General features: G+C 41.9%; 1 protein-coding gene and 1 long non-coding RNA gene across 2 annotated transcripts; one reads left to right on the top strand and one right to left on the bottom strand.

Annotated features, from left to right (window-relative positions):
• The first annotated feature begins 465 nt into the window (after positions 1 to 465).
• Positions 466 to 1,865, top strand: LOC134223646 (uncharacterized). The gene is made up of 2 exons (XR_009982652.1): positions 466 to 1,144; positions 1,552 to 1,865. It is a non-coding gene; the product is annotated as an uncharacterized LOC134223646 (long non-coding RNA).
• LOC134223645 (tubulin beta-1 chain) lies at positions 1,850 to 22,183 on the bottom strand. Its single transcript, XM_062702832.1, has 2 exons — positions 21,846 to 22,183; positions 1,850 to 3,348 (listed from the first exon to the last, which is right to left on the bottom strand). The coding sequence occupies exons 1-2, from the start codon at positions 21,900 to 21,902 to the stop codon at positions 2,062 to 2,064; spliced, it is 1,344 nt and encodes a 447-aa protein (XP_062558816.1). The 5' UTR covers positions 21,903 to 22,183; the 3' UTR covers positions 1,850 to 2,061.
• Between the last annotated feature and the right edge of the window lie 52 nt (positions 22,184 to 22,235).

Genomic DNA, 22,235 nt, shown 5'->3' with positions numbered 1-22,235 from the left:
CAAAATAATGACCAAGCCACTCTACAAATGACCTGCTACCAGCCCTGCGCTCCCTAGTATAAGTCAACTACATTTAAATGATCATTTTTTCAGTTTTCAGCGCTATTAGGAACGATTTTCTTAGGTTGCCCATATTGCCCCGATTACCCCTACTTACCTCACTCGTACGATTTCTTTGGATCGAAGATAACATTCTCTAACTGGTAATTTCTTGGATTTCAACTCATCAATATTTTTTTCATTCATCGCAATTGGAGCTTATAAAAACAGAGGAAGGACAACTAGCGGAAAGTAAACCTTCGTAATTCAACCAAGCGGAACATGCAATCGATCTAACGGAGGAGGAGGTTAACGAGAGCCGACATCCAACAAAAAGCAATACAAACTAAAGATCGTCATCATATTTCAGCCTCGCGTTTTTGGGGTCACGTGGTGACCGCCAATAAAAAAGAATAAAGATTATGATTTGATTTTTCTTTTATTACTTTCCGCCTGTTTCTGGCTGCCTGGGTCACCATGAAGTGACCGCCCTTTTTCTTCATAACTTCTTCCTCACGCAAAAAAAAAAACGGAACTATCGTAACTTTGTACCAACCAGCAGCACCGCACACAACATTCCGCTATATGGAGTTAGCCGTTATTTTCACGCCTTTCCTTTGCTGCTGCTGATCCGTTGGGTATTTCCAATTATTGGAACGAACGATTTGATCTTTCGTCTTTTTTTTCCCTTTCAAGTTAGTTGTTTTCCTCCTTTGTGTGTAAATAACAATAGTTAAAGCATTTTTTTAATTTTTATTAAATTTTTGTCTGGCTCCAATCGATAATTAGGTTAAAGTTAAGATTTAAATATTCAATTTCCTTAATTAGCAATAAAAGAAGATTAGCGCTTCGATAATTGTAAAAGAAAAGTAATATACTTTCTGCTATACGATTATAACGATCTTGCATCTCTTTTGCACACAAGCCTGTGAAGAGAGACGAACACGGTTTTTTTTCTTCTTGTTTCCAAAGAGATTGTGGGGAATGGGGAGAAAAATGCAAACACGAAAAAACACAAATCAGTTGGTGAGGTGGATGAGCGATTGATCGGGTTGGTTGGTTGGTGGAATGGGCACTCGCAACAACCGAGCGAACGTAATGGAACGTACACACGGTCAAGCAGTTCGACCAACATTGACTCCACCTCCCGTTTATTCAAACATTCATCAATTTTTATCAACACCGACACGAACAATCAATTTATTCGACCAACAATATCACACACGAACGACCGAAGCACCAACTCGAGCACCAACCATCAAAAAATATATGGGGGTTTGTGCAACTTCACTACAAATGCTCAAACATGTTCGGCGAACCTTGACTCCACCCCCGACAACTCAAACCAAAATCAAACCGTTTTAATTTTTTCCAACCGAGCTGCCAACTGTCAAATGGTTGTTCGAACAACTTCACACACGTTCCAACAAAGCAGCAACCGAAGCGTTTTCTTGGGGGTGGAGTCAATGTTCGTCGAACTGCTTGACTGGTGTGTACGTAGCATAATGGCAGTTTCTTTTTTTATTGGGGGAAGTGGGAAGCAAAAAAATGTAAAGTGAAGGAGAGTAAATCAAACAAGAGGAAATTGATTTTAGTTGTTTTTCCGTTTTTTGAAATTACTTCACTTTTATTCTTCTCTTTTTTGCTGAGCTGGCAGTGGTTACTAATTTTGCGACTTTTCTCTTGCTATTGTTCGACTTTTTAGTTGTTTGTAGGATTTTTTGTTTGCTGCGCTGGCTTTTTGTTGGTGTTACTGCTGCTGCGTTTCTTTACAATTTCTGCTGTTGTTTTCGCTTGATGATGATGTGACTTCTCCCTGATCGATACTTTTTCGTTTTTTCTTTTCGAAAAAAGAACGTTGCATTCTCTTTGAGATGGTACTTTTTAGGATTAGTAGAAGTGGCGCAGATAGAGGAAATTTGTTTGGAATGAGAGAGTAGAGTTTCCCTTTTTGAGGGGAGGGGGAAATTGGTACAGGAGGAGAGGCAGGTTCGTGTGTGTGTGAGTGAGAGCTCAATTAGCTTAGTTTTCGTCAACCTCAGCTTCCTGTTCTTCGTCGAATTCAGCATCCTCGTCGGCGGTGGCTTCCTGGTACTGCTGATATTCGGACACCAGATCGTTCATGTTGCTCTCGGCTTCAGTGAATTCCATCTCATCCATACCCTCGCCAGTGTACCAATGCAAGAAAGCCTTACGACGGAACATAGCGGTGAATTGTTCGGAGATACGCTTGAACAGTTCCTGGATGGCGGTCGAGTTGCCGATGAAGGTGGCGGACATCTTCAGTCCTCGGGGAGGAATATCACAGACGGCGGTCTTGACGTTGTTGGGGATCCATTCAACGAAGTAGCTGCTGTTCTTGTTTTGGATGTTCAGCATCTGTTCATCGACTTCCTTCATCGACATGCGGCCACGGAAAACGGCGGCGACTGTCAGGTAACGTCCGTGTCGTGGGTCGCAGGCAGCCATCATGTTCTTGGCATCGAACATCTGCTGGGTCAGTTCTGGAACGGTCAGGGCACGGTACTGTTGCGATCCGCGGGAGGTCAGTGGGGCGAATCCTGGCATGAAGAAGTGCAGACGTGGGAAGGGAACCATGTTGACGGCCAGTTTTCGCAGATCGGCATTCAGCTGACCGGGGAATCGCAGACAGGTGGTTACTCCAGACATGGTTAGAGACACGAGATGGTTCAGATCACCGTAGGTTGGGGTTGTGAGTTTTAGGGTGCGGAAGCAGATGTCGTACAGGGCTTCATTGTCGATACAGTACGTCTCGTCGGTGTTTTCGACCAGCTGGTGAACTGAGAGGGTGGCGTTGTAGGGTTCTACGACTGTGTCTGATACTTTTGGCGAGGGGACAACTGAGTATGTGTTCATGATTCTGTCGGGGTATTCTTCACGGATTTTCGAGATCAACAGTGTGCCCATACCGGAACCGGTACCACCGCCGAGCGAGTGGGTCAGCTGGAATCCCTGCAGGCAATCGCACGATTCGGCTTCCTTGCGGACGACATCTAACACTGAATCGACCAGTTCGGCGCCCTCGGTGTAGTGTCCCTTGGCCCAGTTGTTACCGGCACCGGACTGTCCGAAGACGAAGTTGTCCGGGCGGAAGATCTGTCCGAATGGTCCCGAGCGGACGGAGTCCATGGTACCGGGTTCCAGATCGACTAGCACGGCGCGTGGCACGTATTTGCCGCCGGAGGCTTCATTGTAGTACACGTTGATGCGTTCCAGCTGCAGGTCTGAGTCGCCGTGGTATGCTCCGGTGGCGTCGATTCCATGCTCGTCGGAGATGATTTCCCAAAACTGTTGTGGGGGGGGAGAGAAGAGAGAAAATAATGGTGATGAGTCATCTTTGTAGCAGAGGATAGAATTGAATGCGCGTTGAGAGTAGGCTAGAGAAGTGACTATGCTGGATGATGCAAACAAATCAAGTTTCACCCTGGGATGACAAATTTGCAGTCAGTTGAAATACATGCATCAGAATTTTTCTTCGGTTAAATATAAAAAAATCAATTTAAGTTATGGTGTCTCCAGTCTGGAATGTAATCCATCCGCTTTGAAGGGTTTTAAGACTTAAGAATGGGAATTTTTAGCACTCGATAACACAAAAGCTTACGTACGTTGTAAAGATTTTATATTTCGAAATTATCCGATACGAAAATCGAAGTAAATCTAATGTTGATCTGAAATTTAAACCGAATTTAGTTTTTGAGACTCCTTATCTCTCAGAACATAAAAAACTTCTATCATCAGTTTTGAATAAAATTATTGCAACCATTAAAAGCTTTATTAGCGTCATAAACAACCAATAATTTGATTTAATAGCTTTGCCCTCCAAAACGACAAAAAGATAATAAACTCCTTTTCATTCATTTTAGTGCAGTTGTCTGAGAATAGTCGCCACCGGCGTGCTTCACAAAGCACTTCAACCCGTGATAGGTGCATGACTCATCGACATCGTCCTTTTTTCGCAGTTCCATGAATATGCCGAGGAGACACGCGATAGGCAGGCACATAGACGTTAACCTCTTTCCAATTGAGCAGAATGGCATCGCCAGACCGTAACGGGGACAAGCTAACACCCAACAGTAAACGGTGGGGTCAGGATTTACTGAACACGGTGAGTCATGAATTTTCCATGTCGCGCCCCTCCCCCTCTTCGATTCCCGTGTTCCATTTCCACCGAAGAAAAGGATTCCGTTTGGTCGATAAATGTCGCAAGAGAGCGTGTTCGTGCGATCTAATCGTTGTTTCCACCCAAGAGAGGACGAAACCGACCAAACGTCCTGCTGCAGTGCGCAAACTCACGGCACAGAAAAGACCCTGCAGTCGGTCATCGTTCTCGCTGTTGCCATGTCGGACCACAGTACGCACTCAGGAAAATCGACACATACTTTATGGCAAAAATCCATGTATTTTGAAATATGCATATCATGTGTCGGCACATACTTAATTGCATACAAATTCACACATGGATACTATGACCCACATGGATACTATGTGTGAACACTCATGCAATGCATGTGGGCGCATGGAATGTATGTGTCGAAACTATGGAATCCATTTTGCTACCCCCATTGCAAAAATCCATGTGTGAACTCATGAATATAATGCGAAGTTTTTTGTGAGTGCGGAAAAAATGGGCCGTTGAACCTCCCATCAGGATGCGGTGAGTCATCAGCGTCATATTACCATCATCACCGTCACGAGATCTCTGGGATGGGTCGCCCAGCAGAAGGAAAAATCGGACCACACGGGGTCGTTTCCTTCGAATCAACACTTGGTAATTATATTCTAGTAGCAACCGCGCCGGTTGGGGATTTGTTTGCTCCGACTTTCTCGCCATGGTTTCTTGTACAGTTCGAACAGGTCGATAAAATGGAGAAAATTGTTTTCGATGCTTGAAGAGTGGTGGCTGTTCGGCGAAAGGCCCAACTAGAAGAAGAGGAGAATTGGTGATGGAGAAAGATGGTGAAACTACGACCATGATTGGAAAGCTTGTTTCGCTCCCTTATGCCATCATCATCGCCAGGTGTGTGGGCTGACTGCTAGGGGAAGGAACATGCCTGCCCACTAGCCCCAGCCAACAAGACACAGGTGGGCAAGCCACGTCACCCACACGAACCACTATGCGGTATCCAGGGCACTTGAAAACCCGCTTCACGAGGACACGGCTACTCGATGAGATATCGATGTCTCGCCCCTGCGCTCCGGCCGCTACCCCCAACCCAACCCTTAGCGATCTTCCCCCACGGCGGAGCTGCCTAAAGTGCACAAACGAATGAGCTAGCAGCTCGTGGCAATAAATTCACTCACATCCATAACCATAAATGGAGGAAATGAGAAGAATTTGCATTGGAGCGAGCCCGCCGTCGCCGCCAGCCGCCCCCACACCTGGGCCCACAACCGTGAGGGTCAATACTGACACAAATGGTGGCGCGGCGGATGATGTCATTCTACGCGGATTCGCACACGCGCGCACGCAGCCATATTACCTGCCCGTGAATGACACAATATTCCGACAAACAAAACGGCGTGAGTGATACAATTTTATTAGCAATTCTTTTATTACGTCAGTCCGGCGCGCGAGAATGGAACCTGACTTGATGCAAACGCGATTTGTCGCTTAGGACAGCATGCAGAAACTAAAATAAAAAATGTTAATTACTGCCGCCACGAGAGAACCATATGTGGCCGTCGCCAGCGCGAACGATTTGTCGACCAAGCGCTCCCGGTGTCAAATTAACCGATGGTGACGGCAGAAACGCTCATTGAGAAAAATAGCCTCCCTAATGATTTGACCTTAATTCTCGTTCTGTTCAGCGGTGCAGCAACCGCACTCGGCTATTACAATCTATCAGCCGAGAATAATATTGTTGAAAAGTTCATTTCGAGAAAACGACTATGATATCATCGACGACATCATTATGGAACTGCTGCTGTTTGACCAGCAAATAGCACACGCAGCTGATGGGGCCAAACATTCCGGCGACGATGTATTTATTTAGAAGGTGTTACTCAATATTATCAGCACCGGACGACCGGGCTGGATGGATGGGTCGCTTGGTCCTCGCATTTGCTGATAAGAAGTGTAAACATCAAAAATGTAGGTGTATCGATGCAGTTCATGTGGCTAAAAATTTGCAAACAGCGTGAACAGCGGAAAAACACATGTTCATGGTCCATCAGCGGATATTGTTGCTTACTTTAGATAAAAAGCCCCAGTTAGGTCAATGTTCGGTGCAACAGCGGCTTACAGCTTTTTTATGCAGTCTCGTCCGCGAAAGATAAGGAAATATGATGTTTACGCTGATATTTATTTGGTTTAAACCAAAATAGGCACGATAAATTATTCTTATTCAGTTCGTGACATTTATGATCTAACAATTTAGTTTGAAAGTTTCCGACTACCCAACGTGTCTTGCAACACTGTCAAAGAGTAATGTGATTTATTTTAAGTTCATCCTCTAGCCGAAGGGTAGTCATATTGTACATGAGTCTTCATAGTAATAAAATAATTAAATAGCGAGCCCAGTCACAAATTAAGAAAAAATATTGCGGATTCATAGCAAATTTTAGAGTGTCTTTCCCGACAGACTTATAGCCTATTCAGATTACGCCATTAATTATAATAAAAATCATGATGAAGCGTAACTTGATCTCAATCCCTATGTCGATGGTTTCATCAGTCCCTTCAATTCACATATATTTGGGCTTTCCACATCTCGATATCCTCTCTATCTCGACATCTCCCTAATTATCTCAATGGGTTCTGATCATATTTTGTTCAGGAATCACTCTTTTTATGCCGATATGTTCAGTTTTTTGGACTGCTAAACCATCTTTGGGCAATAACAAAAACATGAACAACAGGAAACGACAGTGGCGTTTCCCTATCCTCAATCTACCTGTGTACTGGTTTGAAATTTGAGGAATTTTTGTGCCGAAATGCATCGAATCACTAGATTTTGATTAGCTTAAACGGCTCTGATAATTTTGATTTTTAATTTGGGCTGTAAAAATATCAAAATTATCGTTTTTCGTATCAGTGCACAGGCAAAAAGTGAGATTACGCGACGCCACATGGGAAACGACATTAAATTTTGTTTTGTTGTCGTTTTTCACAACAACGAACTTTTTTGAATCTAGTAACCATTTCAATTTTCCTTCCATTTCTCGATCTCTTCCGTATCTTCATGGTCCCTTCAATATCGAGATATGGAAGCGACTGTATGATAAACAAACGGCGTAATCTGAACAGGCCATTAGCTCTGTTGAATGGATGGACTTCCAATGGAGGAAATAAAATCCCCAACTGTGGTCAAGAAAGGTCACCACAGACGAAACGATTCACAAAAAGACCTGCTTTAACGCATAGACGCGACAGACGGGTGGAAATCCAAACCCAAACGTTAGTTATTGATAGAATTGGATCATCGAAAAAAATAAAAATCTATCTTTTTGTGTTTGTCAATTGAGATCATGCATTTGTCGATTACGCAACTTGATAGTCGGTAGTCAACAAATCCCAGATCTATCTTCTGTAGAACAATTTTTTTGCTAATGTTTACGTTGATGAAACACAATAACCAGCGATTCTTACATGTTTAGTAACGTAATTAGAGTTTGTTGGAATAAATTGTCTCTTTTTCACTTTTTATCTATCGATCAAGTAGAACACAGACGTTCTTTTATTAACCTGGTTATGGGCCCATAATTAAGCCACAATTTGAGCAGAACTATTAACAGCGAATTGCCTACTGGTAGCGGCCACATTGGTGAAGACAATGACGGAAGAATTCTATGATCAGTAGCTGCTAGAGGCTCTCTGAACAGCGGAATTGGCTTACCGATTGCTGATTACCAAAAGTTTGTGAGAACTATTACTGCCCTTCTACGAATAATTGCCCCATGTTGGAACTTTGTCTGTGTTGGAACTGTTGAAAAACCCCGAACTTGTCCCACAAAAAATGATCAGCTAACAATAATGTAGGCTGGAAAACGTCTACATAAAGTGTGATCCATTTAATGTTCCAGGAAAATGTTTTCTCGCTTAACTTTTCAAAAGGACCTAAGTAACATTTTTTTTCATGATTTAATTTGAATACTGCAATCAACAGCTTTCATGTTGTTATGTTGATTGCGCTATTCAAATTAATTCATGAAAAAAATGTTACTTAGGTCCTTTTGAAAAGTTAAGCGAGTTTTCTTTGCTTAAAAGATTCCAAAAATATTGGGAAACTTTTCAGATCTATTCGATTCTACAACTAATGGGATTAATTGATTCGAGTTTGAATTTCTCAATCAAAGGCAACATGGGACAACTATGCGTAGAGCGGCAGTATACCTGGGCTTTTGCCACGTGAATGTCACTCATTCGCGATGATTCACGATTGCCTGGAAACGAATGAAAATGTAGAAATGGTAGCTACAATGCGATCGTTGGCTTCTACGAACTACAGTCACGTTTTGAATGCGAAAACTACTAAAGAAACTCGGAAGAAGTTGCATAATACACTTCAAAATAACGGCGGTGACACATAAATTGATTTTCTGAGGAACGTTAACGAACGAGTTCAAACATATTTTCGATTCTCCATATACAAATTGGTTTTCGTACAGAGATCTGATTTCATTGCGTTTAGCATTTTTAAATCTCATCTTTACACAGCACTCCAATCAGTCAGCGTGTTCAGCAGATCCACTAATGCATACCCGCTTCATTCCTAATTGATGAGTGCAGCACTGGTGCTTGGAGATTCATGTCGACAGCTTCGAATCCAGCCGAAGTGTTCGATTGTACTCCGTAACAAACCACGTGGGTGGGACAATAGAAGTTCCACGATTAGGTGGGAGTTGTTTCGTGATGACTATTTATAGACGATGCGACGAGGAAGGTGCCCCCTGCATTATTAAAAAAACGAATCAAGACTTTAAAGAATACACAAAGTTCAAGGCAAGACGGAGCGCGTCGACTTAACCGAAAAGTAAGAAATATTAGGAACGGACATCGGTACGGATTATCAATATGTAAACCAATATAGGTAAGCACTAATGGCTGTCATTATCTTAGGCTTATAAGTTAAAATTAGTGTTTATTTTAAAAAAAAATCTTACATAAGGAGGTGAAAAGGCCAAATAAATCCTTACGTAATAAGTTTACAGCCCCTTAGAGGAGGGCGGGAGTGCGTCATCAAAGAACGATATGTAGCAATGTAGCATACCATGAGAGACGTTTTTTTTGCCAGCTGTTATGATAATGAACTAATAATAAATTACTTTTAACCCTTTTCCACCAACGACTTTTTTCAAAGTTTCAAATAGGAAGCAATCATCTTTGAGAAAAATGCTAGAACAAACGTTATTTAGCATTGCCTAAATTAGCGGAAAACGAAACGAAAAAAGTTTTTTGATTGTAAATCAATAGTTAATTGATTGTTTTCAATAGTTTAACTATTTGTACTCAAAATTGATTATATTTGCAGTCTAAAAGAACCATAAAGATGTGCCAAATGTTGCTTTTTGTTATTGAAACAATTCGATAAAGGTGCAAAATTTGATGGTGCTCTGCAGACACCATGGGCGGGAGAAGGTTAAGAGAGCATTTAAACTTGTTTTCACAGCCTTTGCGAAAAAATATGGTCCCCAACGAAAATTGAGCGAGAACGAAGCGTATAGCTTCTCGAACTTGTTTACATGGTCCATACATAATGATTCAAAGAGGATTTTGCCTCTTTTTCATCGTTGTTCGTTCTGTTCGTTCTCTATTGAGAAAGATTTCTGGACATCCTGATGTAGCATCAATATTCATTATTATTTTATTGTCATTACATCATCATTACATCAAAAGTTGCGGTAGTGTTCTTATAGTTGAATATCCCATGTGAAACCCATGGGATATGCAACTAACGAAACAGAATTAAATAAACATCACAACTATTGGTACAGGGTACCAAGGATTTAGGAGAGATATTTTAAGGAAAGAGCAGCGGTTTTTCAGTGTGTCTAAAACACTTTTGAATTGATGTGAAATAGACGCCTTAAACTTTTAGATGTGTACTACTTTAGAAAATAAGTGTTGAACTGGCTTAGTTCCTCCACTATTGGGTATTGTGCCGTGCGTAAAAAACTACTCCTCCACTTATTTTGAATCGCAACAAAAAATGAGCACTGTTTTAAAAAAATTATCTTCCTGTGTAACATTTTCCCCTAAGACGCTCGCAAATAATTATTAATAAAAAATGAACGCCAGATAGTCTCCTAAGATAAACATTCAAACAGAGAAAAGGCTACTTTGATATGTTCAAAAATTCGGCCGTTACGTGGTGAATTGTTTGATAGAACGTGCTTTTTCTACTGCGGATAATTTTTTTTTACATCTATTTATCAGATCCTTTGACGTCAACGTCAACGATCCAACGTCAACCTGAATCACGATCCTGATGTAAGGGTTCCAATAAAGCGGCCGTAGCTGGCGAATAAATGCATGTTCATGAAGCCGATGACCTGGAGCTGAAGGCGAGTCAGACATGGAATAGTTTTCGCAGTGGCGTTTCCCTAACCTCAATCTACCTGTGCACTGGACTTAAATTTAAGGAATTTTCGTGCGAAAATGTATAGAGTAACTAGATTTCGATTAGTTCAAACAACTCTTATCATTTTATTTTCCATTCGGGCTTGAGAAATATCCAAATTTTCATTTTTTGTATCAGTGCACAGGTAAAAAGTGAGGTTACGCGACGCCACTGAGTTTTCGCAAGTTGATATACCTAAGCGGCGGCGAAGATTTCCTTCAAGGTTCAGACGAGACATGAAACATGATCAATATGTTCCCCTAGCGACAACCTTCATATCCACCGATGTCACGTGAGGTGTTAAGACCAGGACCAACAGCGCACAGTCACATCCGTTTCCACCAATCTGGTGGACCAATTCGGTCTTAGTGTCACGTGGTGACGTTTGAAAGTGAGCACATATTCTTACAGATGGTCCGATGATCCTCGGACACCGGCATAAGCAATGCCAAGTACCGATGCGAAACAGTAACAGGCTGCCATGGATGACGAGTTTCACGCTAGTTCTAGTTCCTCTGAATATAACACCCATTTGACGTAAATGGCTGTTACGAAGGTCAACGAGCAAGCACACTTAGCTTTTATTTCTGCAGCTCGGCAAAAATCCCCACAGCCGTGCGCCAGCAAAATAAAAAAAACTGAAATTCCGGCAAAAATAATGTTTGTTAGCTGATTTTCGGCAAATTATTTGCTGATTTCCAGCAATTTTGACAGAAATCTCGGCAAAAAACATGTTTGCTGGGGCACGGCTGTGCGAATCTCGGTAAAAGTTGACCATTTTGCTGAGATCCCGGTAAAAAAAAATTAGGTGTAAGGAGCTATTGTGCGGCTTAAGGCGAGAATCGTTTTCGTTCCGGTGTCAAAACACGTGACGTTCCGGACTTTAGTGACCGGAGAAAGTCCATAGTAAGGCATGCAGAAGTTTAACCGGCGTAACTAAATGGAGTAACTGAAGGACATCATCTACATGAAGCAGCCAGAGGAGTACGCTACCGGTAACAACGGATTGAAACAGTCCTCTCTCGTGTGGAACCGTTTTCAAAGCCAACCCATCCAACGACAAGATGAAGTACATCATCATTTACATCTAGAATATGCTGAACGTTATGCAGACCGAGGAGTAGGTTCAAATCAATTTTCTGAAGTCTTTCACCGGATCAAACTTCGGTGACATTCGCCATTTCCTGAAAATCGAGGTAGAAAAGTGCGATGCCGGTTACAAAATAAATCAAGTAGCGTACATATGAAAGCTCGTTCGAAGGTTCAAAATGGAGAATGTAAAACCATTGAAGATACATCCTGAACCGGGTTACTTCTAGTATAGAAAGGACATGGACCAGGAGGTCTGCTGTTACGGATCGGTTGATACGAGGCCAGATAACGCGTAAGCACTTCGATCCTGGTACAAATATCGAGCTGTCCCCAAATAAGCAAAACGAGGCGAAACGAGTCAGTTTTGCCCCTGGGATCATCTGTTGACGAGTAATGAATGTTCCTCGATGTCGAGACATGAACGAGATCGGGAATAAACCACCGGAAAAGAGATTGGATTGTGTAAAAAGTAGCCTCAGCGTACAATTTATTTATCTTCAAATTTATTATATTCGACATTTGTCCAATAATTTTTTTTACTCACGCATGAGGGCTATCAGGAACCACTATCAATATTTAAATGTTCGTAAGCTACCAAAAGTGTACAGAATAAGGCCTCATGTTTGCACTTGGCAGAATATGGTGCTGACACGGTACATGCTTATGTTTCTACTAAGCATAGACTGCAGTTTCCAATCATGCCTGGTTTTCCTGTTACTAAAATTGAAACAAACAATTAGGATAAATTACGACTCCGACAGGCGTCTCCGCTTCAGTGTCCTTTGACTTGCAAAGATCCTGTGGAACAAATATGAACGCAATCGGTGTTATAAGACCCCCTACAAATCATAGGTCGAAACCTACCAACACCTTGCCAACGCTTCCATTTCCACTATACATACATAATATGGTTTATTAAACCGATGATTAAACTATAAACGAAATCGAAACTTGATCGCCTTCTGAATCAAAAGATGTGAGATCTTAAACGAAAAGAAAGTGCAGTCCGACCTTAAGTACCTCGGCTTTTCTCTCTGTCCGTTCAATCACTTTCATTTATCAATTAATTTTAGTATAGTTGACGGTCCACCGAATTCTTTCGATATACACACGTCCGTCGGACCGTCGAACCAACCTCCAATATACGCATGGAGGAGAGCATTACACAAAATGTGTCTCGCTCGATAGTTATCCACCGATTCGCGAATGGTGAAACGAGAAAAAAAATCGGAACATGGGAAAGTTGTTTCGGTGACCAACAACAACTGGGGCTTTCAACAGGTGCCTCGGCACTGCAGCAGCAGATTGCGAAAACTGATAAATTACTGTCATCAGTCCGGAGTGGATTACATGGGCCGGAATTTCTCTTTACTTATGAGCTGATGAACGATCGAAAATTCCCCACAAACGGCAGTGTCGCTTGCGTCGAAATTTAAGGCAGTCAAATTTGCTTGAAAGATTATTAGATCGCTCCGCTCATCAGCCGGTCACGGGCTGATGACTTTGCTCTGATTTCAGGAGCGGTCTCAGATGATCAAAAAGAAGCCACGTCGTCGTCGTCGTCGTCTCCGTCGACTTAATCCCATTCCAAGCCATGAGACGCACCGAGCAGCCAATTCCATCAGGGTGTGGCGTGGGCTGCTTGATCAAGTAGAAACTACACAATTCACGGACTTGTGCCCGTCCGTACCTACGAGGGAAAAAAAAAGTAATAACGATCGGCGGAGTCTTCGAGACTGCATCCATCTTTTATGGCTTCGTTCCTTCCGATGAGAGCCGGCGTGGAACGACGGCAGATAATCGACTAATATTCATTCCTTTCATGGTTGAGCTGAGCCGTGTTACAACAACCGAAAGGCTAGAATTAACTGTTTATAGCCCGACTACCGACTCCGCGCTGCAAGCGGACCGGATTCAAATCAGCGCACGTGAGTAGGAGGAGGCTTGAATTATACTTCAAGTCGCCACACCGCCAACGCCAGCCGTCAAAAGAGAGCTGAGCTCCTCGAAGGAGAAAAAACAAACTGCCCGTGGGTTTACGCCTAAATGCTTTCAACTTTAAGATAGTTTATTGCATGGAAGCCGACGACCATGGGAAAACTAGTTCTCTGGATGTGGGCGTAGCGACTATACTGTGCCAGAGTGAAGCCCAATTCGACGTTTATGGAAGTTGCCCAAAGATCACGATCCTAGTATCGTGTCATATATTATTTTACTAAGTCGTATTTCATACTTGGTTACATTATTGGAGCAAACAGAATCCTACGCGTAGATCGAGACCGATCGTGGGAACAATCTGACAGCTTTTTCAACAACCGGAAAGATATCCGTGGTCTACAACGCCGATAATGCATAATTCAGTGGCGGGTGAATTTCACTTGCGAATTTCCCACAACCGAATTGGGAAGATGCCGCGTGGCAAAATATAGAAAAAAAATCAACGCTGCGAAGCCGGTCTTTGCAGTTGATCGCCAATACACGAACACCGCTCGGAAACAGGCGCTTGACCAGCGAATTTTCTCAAAAGAAAAGTGAGAAAAAACGTGACGGAAACCAAATTGTCCGCATTTTTTTCCTACCGCACCGACTAAAAACAACAACAATCTGCTGCATTGCAGTCCGGAAGAGTTGTTTCGAGCCAAACAGATAGGGAAAATGGATATTTTTGGAATGTGTGCAATGCGCGGTTCATAAACGAAACCTCTCTCCGCGTTTACTTTGAAGCGCTCGATCGGTGAAAGAAACCGAAAGGTTCGACGGTAAGATCACCGACCCTCGTCGACCTTCCACCCCTATTAGTGAGATCATTTCACGCGCCATGGAACCCATAACAAAACTTTCTCTTTTCTGCGGGTCTCCACTGCCGAAAAAGTGCAGCAGCATTCCGTTCGAAAATGGAAAGACGATGTAGCTCTTGAATTTCGGAAGTTTATGTTATGTGCGCCCCCCCTTAGGGAAAAATCTTTGCCTGCACTTTGAGATGTGTTTTGTACGGAAACGTGATCGCTCCGATATTTATTTTAAAAGATATGATCGCATCGATGCACGTCGCTCACTCCCAGAAATTTCTCTGACTCATTCAGAGGAGCGCGACGCTGTCTCATGAATGAAACCATTATCTGAAAATAAATCCGACAATCACTTCCCAAGAAGAAGTGATCAACGAGAGTTAACCTTATAGGAGTGAATGCCGCGCACACAGGGTCCGATCACCGATCGTTCCTCTCCATTCGAGCGGCGCCTTCGCCTTCGAAAGCGAGGGTATTGGAGTGTAAAATTTGAGTCTGTAAAATTTCGTTTTAATGACTCTGCCAACGGCATCGATGACGTGCAGTGAGCGGCACGAAAAAGAAGGGGCACGCCCGCTAACAGTACCAATCAATCTCGTACTTAGGTTGTTAGCATTAATGCTCTAATTAATCCACGACACTATCCTAACGTGAGCGAGAGGAAATAAATTGAAAGTGATGAATCCCCACCGGATGGTATGGAAAGGGAATCGCTTTCGCGGTAGACCGTCCCCGGCGCTTATTAATAGCGCTTATGAACGGGATCAAATACGGAATAGGGCTGCATGATCGCAATTCGATTTGCGCTCGGTGAAAGGCTCACGTCAACAAAACTGACAACATTCCTCAGTGCTGTTCCCACGATTTCAGCCGTACGGAACGAACAATGGATTTCCCCAGCCGGATCGGACCAACCTGAAAAGGAGACCAATCCCTACGGGCCGATCCAGGCACAAACATAAATCATAACAAGCCGAAAGGGGGCCAATGAGCCGGCTAAACATTTTTAATAACAACATTTCTCGACGGATCCAATCTGCGCGAGGCCGACCCCACAACACATTCAACTCAAAATGGCCAGAGTTGTCAGCCCTTGCGCTTTTCTGAGGAGAAGGTTGAGTACGTATAATTTTTCGTTCAACCTTCCATTTATAGTCCTCCACTATGACCAAAGACGGTGCTGCAGCCTCCGTCATCTTAATACGGAACGGCGGCGCAGTTGTCATTTTATGTCATGTCATTGGGCAGGTTTCAAGAAACCGACCCCGAACCGACCACAAATGCCAGGCGACGCGCAGAACGTGCCGGCCGAACAAGTTGAGTCAGAAACTCAACGGCGATGGCATTCAGCACCGCGCTTTGGCCAACGACGACGAGTACAGTTATCTTTTTCATCCCACTTTGCCGAGATTGGCTACGAAGCGGCGCATTCCAGCGTGCTGCAGTCATCACATCTTCGCAGCTGCTTCTATCACCGTCAGACGTCCAACCAACAACAACAACGGCCTCTTCGATTGAAGTAACAGAAAAAGTAACTGTATGGAAGCCGGGGCCGCAACTATGCTGAACGGCCGCCAACGGAATTGGGTTTTCTTTCTTCAACTCTGCTCAATCGAGAGTGGTGTTCATTCTAATGTCTGTTTCCCTTATTGAGATCGATTTCCACAACGGAATCAAAAAGGAGGGACGAAAAACGTTTCGAGGCCGCCACCGCTCTAAGGCTGTTGCCGATGTCGCACATTTATCTAGCACTGAAGCGTCCCAAAAAAGGTGCTAATTTTAGAGACCCCCGCGACAACGATACCTTCCATCAGCATCGTCGTTGTCGTCGTCGTCGCAGTCGGTCGGTATCGCGGTTACCCGATCTGGATTTCTTCAAGAACGGCATGTGGTTCGGATTTTTTGGGGGAGATTTCTACCATGTGTCCCGTCGTCTGCATAGAAACGAGACTAGAGCCTCGAAATGGTGTGTCAGTTGACGTTCGGTAAGGTTGGAAGTTTTAATCGCTTTTTTATGATTTTTATGCGGGTGTTGATGGGTTTAGTGTTGAAAATTAGAAACTAGCGTTAACGACGGTCCCTAAAAGCTTTATCGATAATTGAATATGAACAGAAAATAGCATTGGAGACGCAGAAAAATATTTTGATGCGACTACCGAATTGGGAAAATAACGATATGATTTTTTCAGCGATTTTCAATGATATCAAACTAATTATTTGAAATTTGAAAACAAGATTGATCAAGTCATGGGACAAGGAATTCCTGCAGAGAGGAACAAAATATGCCAAAGACGTCATTTATATTCCCTATTACTGTTCAAGATAATTTTCTAGAAAATCATTAAAAAGAAAGACTTTTTTAAACTTTTTTTTTCTTAAGATTCTTTCATTCTAAGTACAAGATTTTATATGTTCAATTGCATAAATGCGATAAACTAATAACGTAGAACCTTTTTTTTTCTTATTTTTTCAACTTTTTCATAGAAATTTGGTTTCACAATATTTTTATAGGGTATATGGCACAAACCTTAGCCTAATATGCTGTGGTTGAGAACATGTATCGTTGTAGATCTTAATATAGAGATGCTCTAACCAAAATTATGTCACCAGGCGACTTGCTCACTTTCGGTTATTACGCCAAGTAGTCACATACAACAATAATTGTGCACAACCTCTTATTCAAATGAAAATCGTAAGCTGTAGTTTGACAACGAGTGCTCCTATACTACTATCTTATAAAATCTCGGAGACCCATGATGTCTCGGAGACCCATGATGTTATATAGCAATCGACTCAGCTCATCAAACTGAACAAATGTCTGTCTGTCCGTGTGTATGTGTGAAAAAACATTAGCCACTTTTTCATATAGTAATTCTTAACCGATTTTCTCGCAACAAGTTGCATTTGACAGGGGACAAAGCCTTGTTGATCACTATTGAATTTAATAACGATCGACCATTGCGTTTGAAAGTTATTAAGAAAATGGAATCAAACTATATAAGCGCCATATAAGGTTGGTGTCTTGGCTGAATGCGAGAAAGGCAGTATCAGCACTCGGTGAATTAAGTTGGGTTACGTATCAGTCAAAAGTGTCCTTTCCTTCCCAATTTTACCTATTTCAAGTCAATTTGAAACACAAAAACAAAAACAATTACCCAAACCGACAGCAAAACTCATTTCATGTCCTAACACGAGAAACGCCAAAACGAATTCGAAAACATCTGCCACAGCTGTTGTCATCCGTCCCGATAGAAGCGCCCTCCGAGTAGAAACTGCTAGAAAAGGGAACCACAACAACACTCGAAATTCAAAAACTTCATACCGGGGCTCAACGGATGCGTCGCGCGTCACCTGCACGCCCTTCTGTCAGCTTGTCGCATTACAGCAACGTAAGCACTTTAACGTACTTTTTCGTCGTTTCACTTCTTTTTGGGGTCTTTTAGCTCGTTGTTTGCGCAAGCAAATAAAGAAACATGATACCCAGAGACCACAGATAAGGCCCATTTGGAATTCCACTCTCATTCACCACCGGTATAGCATAGAAGGTGGAAAGTGGGAAAGAGAAACAGAGACTTTGCAACAATTTGAATGTAAATGGATTCAGCAGCAAAGGTAAATGATGGGCAAAAAGAAGAAGACACGTGCGAAGCAATTTTTGTACCGTGGATAATCAAAATTCGGACACACTCAAACTTCGGACGCTTCAATTCGTATGGGAAATTTTCTGAAATATTTCATCGAAATGTTTCGTGAAGCTGAATCGGAAAGTCTAATAGTTTTCGCTTGTTTTAGTATATAGTTACATTTTAATAAGACATGTTAAATCAATGCGATGAAATGATTGAAAGACAGTCTGAACTGTGCAGTGAAAATTGTTTTCAATTATTTATCCCGGTACGGTGTAATTAGGTGTCCGAAGTTTGAATCTTTGTGTCCGAAATATGAATACAACCTCGCCGGTGTCCGAGGTTTGAATCAAACAGAAGCCGGACATTTTCATAAATTGCAAACATTCATCGCAATATCTTGCACATACTAAACACGTATTTAAAAGATGAATACTGTACTTAGTGATTGCAATGGTGATTTAAACGGTGTGATTGAAAATGTGAGTTAACAGGATGATTGTACATCAGAAAGTGCTTAAGCGTCCGAAGTTTGAGTTTGCACGGTATTCCTTTTCTACAACGTCAATAGCTGTTGGGTCGTCGGGATCATCATGGCTGGTTTGAGAACATAAATACCAATTTAAAGAAACTCGTTTTTGAAAAAAATCAAATTTATCAGATGAACTTTAAGTTATGGCACGCCATTTCGGTTCCTGTTTATAGTTAGCGAAATTCCAATAATTATGCAAAACGGAACGATTGGAATTAAAATCCAGTTCGATATTTATTTTGAATTCTACTGTAGCTGTTTATCTTGTTCCTGATTTGCATAACATTCCGAAATCAACTTTCAACATTATTGGTGAGAACTGAAATTTAAAAACGAGTTTTATACACAGTGCGAATATATTTTTTTTTGGGATTCAGGTGCATTCTTTCTTAAATAACTGGGGCGCTAATGCCGAGTAAACGTAACTGTTTTTTAGAAAATGAGGACAATCTTTCCTATGACAATAATAAATCTGTTAAGTTTTATCTAGTTTGATAAAATCTAGCTGAAAAACGTTTGTTTGTCAAGTAGGGATCTACGTTTTGTGATCCAGAGTCATGTCTAATAAGAAGTTGAACTCGCTCGAAGTTTCTCCCCTGCTGCTCGTACTTTTTTGACAACAAAAAGAAACGATCTTATTTGACAGATCAATTTTTTGTGTGATCGCGTTGCTTCTTCACAACGCGTCCTGTTAGTATTTTGACAATTTTTCAACTTTCCTCATCAAATTCATCAACTTTTTATATAAATTGGAGTGCTGGTCCAAATATGAATCGATTGAAATGACTATCTTGCAAATCGGTCAACCCGTTCTTAAGTTTTATGGCTTCAAAAGAAATGCAAACTCCGTTCTAGACTGGACGAACCTGACGAACCCGATCTCGCACGGATTTTATTTTCGATCTAACTGTCAATCGTTTAGTTGATTGCAGCGTCGCACAAGTCGCACTCTAGATCGATTTCAGTTCGAGCTTGGTTGCTTTCTTCAAAACTCATGAAATCGTTGATCAACTGAACTTTACTGAGAATCCCAAGATGAATCGCTTGGTAAGACAATCTTCCAAACGGTCAATCCGTCCGTGAGTTAAATGGCTTGGAGGACTTGCAAATTCATTTTAGTACCAGCAGAAGATATTCTGCGTTGCTCGGATTTGTATTTATGTTTTTCGATCAAAATGTCATTTTCAGAGTTGATTGCAACGCCGCACTCCAGAATCGTTTTTTGTGCAATCGCGTTGGATTTCTTTACAACTTGCCCTGATGTTGTATTTTGATGGTTTTTTCAACTTTTCCCGTTAAATTTGCCCACTTTTTGTACATATAAACACTGTGGATCCCAAGACGAATCGATTAGTGAGAAAACCTTACAAATCGGTTCATCTGTGTGTGAGTTATATTGCCTCAAAGGAAATGCAAACTAATTTTTATATAAAGAAGAAGAAGAAGATATACTACAACAGATTTTGCATATCTGAAATTTATTATTTTTCTGAATTGCTGTGATCGTATTTCACCCTACTACTTATCTTGGATGATTTTTACAAAACGTCTTATGTCAAGATAGAGGCACTATTCTTACGCAGAAGAGTGTGACAATTTATTTAGTGAAATATATTGGCATACAGTGAAATATCTCGATTTTATCACCCCAGGAGAATTTTGGAATGATAAAATAGAAAATGTAACAAAATCGGATTTAACATTGTACGGAAAAGTTAGATACCCTTTAACCTTGACGGAATGCAAAATCTTGTGCGAAATTCGACTGTGACAATCATTTATTTGGGATAAATGTCGCAATATTTACATAAATAACGACTAACTTTTTGGGATGAAAATGGGTCGAAAACGTGGAACGTGATAAAATCGGGTAGAAAACGTGATAAATTCGGGGGTAGATAAAATCTTGTCAATACTGTATTATAATTATCATTTTTGTGGTGCATATTACCCAGCATTGTTTATTTACGAATGAAAACATAATTTTAAAATAAAATTGTTTCTTAGCAAGGAATTTTTTTGAACCATATGACTGATATGTTAGAATATTGATAAACATTACGAAAATACATGTTTTCGGATGAACTCACCGTTAAATTAAGAAGTTTTTTTGAGAAGCGCATATTGACAATATTTCCCCCAACAATCAAACCAACACCATCAATTTAAAAACACGAAATGACTACAAATTTTGTGATTTTTTGGGGATATTTATCATAACACCGATATAATCATCAATCAAGTTGCGATTTTATCTGGAGTCGCTTACACGGCGATTATCACCAGGCGCGCGTGTTTTCATGCAAAAATATCGTTTGTTAACGGAAATTTCCCCCGCAAGCCAACGACGATTGTATTTGTGCAATTCGAACACAACCGCCTCAAATTCCCGTACCTCTAACCTCCTTTTTTCGCCTACCAAGAGTATAGTAGCAGTAGGCTTTGCACCGTTGGAAAGCATTCAAACAGGGCTACCATCAGGGGAGGATTAAATTGAAAAGCCGCGCGCGCTTCTCTCGCACACCAAATAGCGTTTTCCCGCACCGTTCGGCCAACCGTCGAATTCAAAAAAGCCGGGGTACACTCTACCCGCGCTATATCGCACTAGAGGATAGTGTGGTAGTGGTGCGATGGATGGTGCGGCATTAATTCCACAAACCGGCTCTGATCGACACCATTCGGAGAACAAGCAGGAAAAAAAATCTGTTAGAACTTTCCCCATAATCTGCCGGACCGGAATCGATTTGCTCGATACTTTCGACGGCACCGGACTTGGGGAACTGCAAATTTCGTTCCACTTTCGCAATGCGCTTGCGTCACGCCACGCCACATAAAATCAGCGATTCAACCGGACGTCTTCCCGAACATGAAAAAAGTATCTCACTCTGAAGTACGAAGCTCCTTCTCTTCGGGCCACGTATTTCTTGCAGATCCACACAAAATCGATTCCATGTTGGAATTCAACACCTTTGAAACAAAAAAATGTCCATCTTCAATCGTTCGGTGGGAAGCCATTTTGGAACACGGGCAGTTCACACAATGGAATTCCAACACCCGTTAGGTCCGACACTTGGCACTTTTCATCCACGTTTTCGCCCGAAGTTAAAAATGTCCCAAAACATAGTCACATCCATTGTCTTCTCGATGGAGCAAATTCGGTTCCGGAATCGAAACTAATCGCACTCACCTTGGCTCCAATTTGGTTTCCGCACTGGCCGGCTTGGATGTGGACGATTTCTCTCATTTTGAAATAGGGTTTTGTTTCTTAACAAATAAAACTGAGAAAACTGGGTAGCCTTTGGCGAGGGCTGCTTAGATTCGAGTTTTTAAAACTTGCGGGTTTTTCACGAAAACGCGAAAACCTTGTCTTTTTAGCTGTTTTTTTCTTAAAACACTTCACTCTTATTTTTTCTGCTGCTTCTTTCTTCAGAGCACAGAAAGACACAAAGAACGCCGAGACAGCTGTACTCCTTGACGATCACACACTAAATGAGCTGCTCTGAAGTGGACTAGTCGCTTTTTGCTCTCTTGCCGACAACGCCCCTGGGTTCGGGTTTTATGAAGTTCGCACACACCA

Source organism: Armigeres subalbatus, chromosome 3, assembly GCF_024139115.2.
Source record: "Armigeres subalbatus isolate Guangzhou_Male chromosome 3, GZ_Asu_2, whole genome shotgun sequence".
Lineage (NCBI taxonomy): Eukaryota > Metazoa > Arthropoda > Insecta > Diptera > Culicidae > Armigeres > Armigeres subalbatus.
The sequence above is the reverse complement of the archived record's forward strand: the minus strand, read 5'-3'. Positions and strand labels throughout refer to the sequence as shown.